Raw genomic sequence first — 6,311 nt, forward strand, 5'->3', positions numbered from 1 at the left:
ATCAATCAATCAATCAATCAATCAATCAATCCTGAAATAATTGGTTCTTTGAATCCCTGAGTAGTCAGTGCCAATAACTAACTTAGGAAGGGGTCAAAAGCATTTGGCTACTTTAACATTACTTAACACATTTGATCCCTTACAGATACGATGCATTTTAATATTTCCTTTTTTCCTCAAATAGGAAAAAGAGAAGATAACAGGTAGAATCCAAAATTTCTGTTGCTATGTGAGACAGCGATGAAGTGAGCTTGGCTTCATTTTTCGACTTTCCTGGGCCCCGTTGTTACGTGGACCCCTGCAGCTCTTAAGTTACTAACACGGATGTTATCTGATTTCCCCATTGACTTTGTTCGTCAGGAAGTCACGAATTGGGAATCATGTGACACCCCTGGGACGCTGCAACCGTCATAAATAGGAACCAGTTGCTGGAGTCCGGATTTTGATTGCGCGATCGCGGGGATGCTGTGACAGCTGTGTGAAAAACGGTCCCAAGTCCCTTTTTTCAATGCCGTTGTAAGTTTGAATGGTCACTAAACGAATCATCGCAACTCGACTACTTATCTAAGCAGTGCTTCTGAAGCAGAAACGGAGCTACACGCGAGGAGATTCCAGGCTGTCCGAAAGTTATTGATTTTCACACGGCGCACAAGAAAACAACCAAATGACACCACAAAAGCCACTTCCACAGATTGTAATGGGTTGTGGAGTTGGAAAAGCACAGGGACGATGGATGATGTTGTGACCCGCTGTCGTTCCTAAAGCAAGGAACAGGGCGGGAAAATGGAGTAGAGCTTCTAGTGAGGACCTAGAAGGTGGCACAGCTAGGATTGAGTCTCTCTCTCGGAGGTGTCCCCAAAGAAGGGGTCAAAAATATCCAGATGTGTTGGCCCAACCACACAATCCAAGCTTACTTGTTTTCAACCCCTTCACCACAAGTCTTCTGTGTTCCACAGCCAAACTTCTCAACGTTGGCCAAGTTGGCCTCAACCTAGACGAAGGGTCCTAACTCTTGACCAGTGTCTTGATCATGGAAGATCCTCAGTGGGTTGAGGAACAACAAGGATCAGTGACCGGTCCTTAGATGGAGATGCTGTTTGCTACCTCAGAAGGGTTGAGATAATTGTACGGCAGTGAAAGGCGTCGGTTCCTCTCCTCGATTTCCTGGGAGATGTTGGCCAGATGTTTTTGAAACTTGGCGATGACCTTCTTTGGACCGTCCTCGGTGAAATGTTCCTCAGGGTAGTAGCCCAGCGATCTCTGGAAAGGAAGTAAAGAAAACCATGGTGAGATCTGGAGAACCATCTTCTTGCCAGCCCAAGGGAGATGTTTGGAGATCATGAGACCTTTGGAGGCATATCAGAAAAGCTCATGAGGATCTTCAGCCAACACAACATACGTGCAGACCTCGAGAATGCAGTAAGGCAAAATCTTGTTCACCCCAAGGGGCAAAACGCCCAGACCCAAACTGAGCAACGTGGTAGAGGCAGTACAAGGCAATCAGCCACGTGCAGATCTGCACGTTGGGGAAACAAAACAACCGCTTCACAAATGCCTGGCACAACACAGGAGAACAAACCCATCAGGACCAGACTGAGCCATCCATCTGCATTTAAAAGAGGAAGGCCGCTCTTTCAAAGCCTGGAAAGTCCACATTTTGGACAGAGAGGACCGCTGGCTTGAAAGAGGGGTCAAAGAGGCCATCTAGGTCAAAATTGAACAGCCCTCCCTCAACAGAGGGGGGAGGGACATGACACCGTCTATCTCCAGTCTACGACACGGTCCTTTCAGCAGTCCCAACAAGGCTCCACGCCCATCTGCACCGCTCAGGTGACCCTGAGCACACATTAGGCTCTTTAGTACCCAAAACCATCATTCTCACCTTGTCTCCTCGTTCTCGGCTCAGGAGCCATAAGATGAGCAATGTCTGACAGCTGGCACTGACATCTGGCAAGGTCTCCATGATGTCGGCAAATCTCACACTTCCCTTGGATTCCGGGGGAGGCCTTCTCATGGTGGAAGGGTAGTTGGGCATCCAGGCTCCAAAATCGAACTGGAGAAAGAGGGACGTTGGAGGTTAGAGCCCTTTCAGAGCCAGAAGCGTTCCTTGAGTGCTGGGAAGGCAAAGCTTTAGAGTTCTTCTCTAGAGGAGGTCCAGAAAGGAGGCCTCGGTTGGCTATCTGGGATGCTGGGGTGCTTTCTACAGGTGCGACTTGTAGCTCCATCTCTCAAGCATGGAAACAGCCAAGGAGCTCCATCTCCAAGCATGGAGCCGTCTAAGAGCTTCATTTCCAAACATGGAGACATCTAAGGAGCTTTATCTCCAAGCATGGAATCATCCAAGGAGCTCCAAGCATGGAATCATCCAAGGAGCTTCACTTCCAAGCATGGAGACATCTAAGGAGTTTTATCTCCAAGCATGGAATCATCCAAGGAGCTTCATCTCCAAGCATGGAGACATCTAAGGAGCTTTATCTCCAAGCATGGAATCATCCAAGGAGCTTCGCTTCCAAGCATGGAGACATCTAAGGAGCTTTATCTCCGAGCATGGAACCATCCAAGGAGCTTCGCTTCCAAGCATGGAGACATCTAAGGAGCTTTATCTCCGAGCATGGAACCATCCAAGGAGTTTCATCTCCAAGCATGGAGACATCTAAGGAGCTTTATCTCCAAGCAGGGAATCATCCAAGGAGCTTCGCTTCCAAGCATGGAGACATCTAAGGAGCTTTATCTCCGAGCATGGAATCATCCAAGGAGCTTCACTTCCAAGCATGGAATCATCCAAGAAGCTTCCTCTCCAAGCATGGAGACATCTAAGGAGCTTCATCTCCAAGCATGGAGTCATGTTTATTAAACTCCTGTTTCATGCATATGGTCCAATTTCCAGCAATCTGATATCATCCAGATATTTTGGTTTACCTTCCGTAATATCTAGCCAGGATGCGAAGCATAGGCTTGGAGAAAAGGGGCAGATGGAGGGTCCCACCCACACTATCCCCCCATAGAGTTAAGGAACAAGAAAAGAGGACCCTCCAAACCTGGGTATTGTTGACACTGGCATGGCGGACTGAACAGGTGAAGACCATCATGGTCAGATACTTGGTTAACTCAGCAATAGTTCCTAGATGTGCAGGAAAACCTGGAAAAATTTAAAAAAATAATTGGTGGGACCCAACCACTTTAAAGGGGTCCATATCACTTTGAGGTCCCTAGGCCCATTGTCAAAACCATGTCTTCAGGGCCTTCAGAAAGAGTCTCAAGGTGGGGGCCAATGTTATCTCCACAGAGATGATGTTCCTCAGGGAGGGAGCCACCATGGAGAAGGCCCTTCTTATTGATCCCACCAGATGGACTTCCTCAAAGGCGGGTACCCATAACATCCCCTCCCTCTCTGCCATGGTGGGTTGGGTGGATGTAGCTGGGAAAAGATGGCCCTTCAAATAACCTGACCTTAAGCCATGTAGGGTTTCAAAGGTGACAACTAGCACCTTGAATTGTACATGGACACAAATGGGTGAAGAATGCAGCTTTCATCAGAAAGGTAATGTGTGCAGATCTAGATTTGCACATAACCCTGCAATTATTGTGTTTGGAACCAATTCAAACTTCGGGATACTTACTTTGGAAAAGCAACCCCCATGTAGAGGGGGTCTAAAACAGGGTTGTCCAATTTTGCCAACTTGAGGACTTCTGGACTCCCACAATTCCCCAGCCAGCTCTTTTTTTTCACTTTGCTGAAGTCAAGTTATATTACGTCGGCCGCATTCCCACTCTCTATTAAGAAAGTTATCCGATCAAATAAAGTAGCCTAATAATAATCATCACATTCATTCGTTGTCCTATCTGGGCTGAACTCTGTTCAAACCCTTGCTGGCTGGGGAATTCTGGGATCTGAGGTCCACAAGTCTTACAGTTGCCAGGGTCGGATACCCCTGGATCAAATTGCAGCAGGCAATTCTTGATTTTGCACCTCACCATGTTGGATTTGAGGGGGGAAAAAAAGATTTTACCAGAGGATTGCCGTTGATGGAAGCACTTTTCAAAGATTTCAGCCACCCAGGCCTGCAGCTCCATATCTTTCTCCACAGCTCCGTCGCTCGGGTAATAGAGACCAATCATTCCAGACACAAAGCTGGGGGAACACAAGGGCCATCAATCCCGGGATATGAGAGAAAAATTGGGATTCGCTAAGCAGCAGGATCTTCTGACGAAGAAATGTGCTGTAGAAAAGCTAAGAAGCCTTTAGGGAAAAATTCTAGCCACTGCTAGGTATGAAACCCGAGCTACATTTATGCCGATCGGGATTTAAATTCCGCGTGCTTTCTCTGGGGCCAGTCAATGTTATCTTTCGTTTATTAAATTTTTTTTAGAGCCCCCTTCCCACTTCAACCAATTGTGTCGAGCTTAACGAAGAGAAGGAGCAAGGGGTGACATGATAGCCGCGTTCCAACATCTCAGGGGCTGCCCCAAAGGAGAGGGAGTCAAGCTGTTATCCAAAGCGCCCGAAGGCAGGACAAGAAGCAACGGATGGAAACTAGTCAAGGAGAGAAGCAAGCTAGGACTAAGGAAAAACTTCCTGACAGTGAGGACAATTAACCAGTGAAACAACCTGCCTCCAGAAGCGGTGAATGCTCCAACACTGAAGGTTTTTAAGAAGAGACTGGACAGCCATTTGTCTGGAATGGTACAGGGTTTCCTGCCTGAGCAGGGGGTTGGACTAGATGACCTCCAAGGTCCCTTCCAACTCTGTTATTCTATTCTATTCTATTCTATTCTATTCTATTCTATTCTATTCTGTTCTGTTCTGTTCTGTTCTGTTCTGTTCTGTTCTGTTCTGTTCTGTTCTGTTCTATTCTTTTATGTTATTCTGTTATTCTGTTATTCTATTCTATTCCATTCCATTCCATTCCATTCCATTCCATTCCGTTCCGTTCCGTTCCGTTCCATTCCGTTCCGTTCCGTTCTGTTCTGTTCTGTTCTGTTCTATTCTTTTATGTTATTCTGTTATTCTGTTATTCTATTATTCTATTCCATTCCATTCCATTCCATTCCATTCCATTCCATTCCATTCCATTCCATTCCATTCCATTCTATTCTATTCTATTCTATTCTATTCTATTCTATTCTATTCTATTCTATTCTATTCTATTCTATTCTATTCTATATTTTCTCTATTCTATTCTATTCTATTCTATTCTATTCTATTCTATTCTATTCTATTCTATTCTATTCTATTCTATTCTATTCTATTCTATTCTATTCTATTCTATTCTATTCTATTCCATCCATTCTGTTCTGTTTTGTTCTATTCTTTTATGTTATTCTGTTATTCTGTTATTCTATTCTATTCTATTCTATTCTATTCTATTCTATTCTATTCTATTCTATTCTATTCTATTCTATTCTATTCTATTCTATTCTATTCTATTCTATTCTATTCTATATTTTCTCTATTCTATTCTATTCTATTCTATTCTATTCTATTCTATTCTATTCTATTCTATTCTATTCTATTCTATTCTATTCTATTCTATTCTATTCTATTCTATTCTATTCTATTCTATTCCATCCATTCTGTTCTGTTTTGTTCTATTCTTTTATGTTATTCTGTTATTCTGTTATTCTATTCTATTCTATTCTATTCTATTCTATTCTATTCTATTCTATTCTATTCTATTCTATTCTATTCTATTCTATTCTATTCTATTCTATTCTATTCTATTCTATTCTATTCTATTCTATTCTATTCTATTCTATTCTCTGCATGAATTAACTGCTCTTACCCACCAAGGCTTATGTTAATCAGAGTTTAATAAAACAGACAAAAATGTAGACTGGGTTATCCGTTTTGGCTGCATTCAGCATTCCCTTTCTCATTCTAAGAAATGATCACCATCAGTTTTGGCCCATGTTAGCCGGGAAACCACAAGGGCATCAAATATGTTTACTTACTGCATGCAAGCCAAGATTTTTAATCCAGAAATTACCTCGCAGGCGAGAGACTCCTCCCTCAATTCCCCTATAGCAGCGTCCTTCAATGTCAGCAGCTTTAAGATGTGTGTTCTTCAACTCCCAGAATTCCCATGCTGGCTAGGGAATTCTGGGAGTTGACGTCCAGCCATTTGAAAGCTGCTGAGGTTGAAAAACCCCGCCTTTAGATGCTGCAGGATAGACACTCCTGATCAAGCCTGCAGTTCTGTAATTTGAGGAGGGAGGGGGTTGTGCAGATAAACCTCACCTGCCACATTCTGACATACACCCCCATTGCCTTCTACGGGGAATAATACCTCTCTATAGCACTCCAGAGTTTC

The 6,311-nt window shown here is 43.8% G+C and overlaps 1 protein-coding gene across 1 annotated transcript in view; it reads right to left on the minus strand.

The window, feature by feature from the left end:
• Positions 1-1,080: 1,080 nt before the first annotated feature.
• The window catches only part of LOC308677865 (hydroperoxide isomerase ALOXE3-like), a gene marked incomplete at its 3' end in the record, with an annotated part of 24,208 nt that continues 18,977 nt past the window's right edge, over positions 1,081-6,311 (minus strand). The window contains exons 10-13 of the mRNA XM_081344565.1: positions 4,011-4,132; positions 3,039-3,139; positions 1,883-2,053; positions 1,081-1,260 (exon numbers count right to left, since the gene is read on the minus strand). Of these exons, the coding sequence (XP_081200691.1) occupies positions 1,081-1,260; positions 1,883-2,053; positions 3,039-3,139; positions 4,011-4,132 (574 nt within the window). The remainder of the gene's footprint in view (positions 1,261-1,882; positions 2,054-3,038; positions 3,140-4,010; positions 4,133-6,311) is intronic.

This window comes from Vipera berus, assembly GCF_964194415.1.
Source record: "Vipera berus genome assembly, chromosome: Z".
Lineage (NCBI taxonomy): Eukaryota > Metazoa > Chordata > Lepidosauria > Squamata > Viperidae > Vipera > Vipera berus.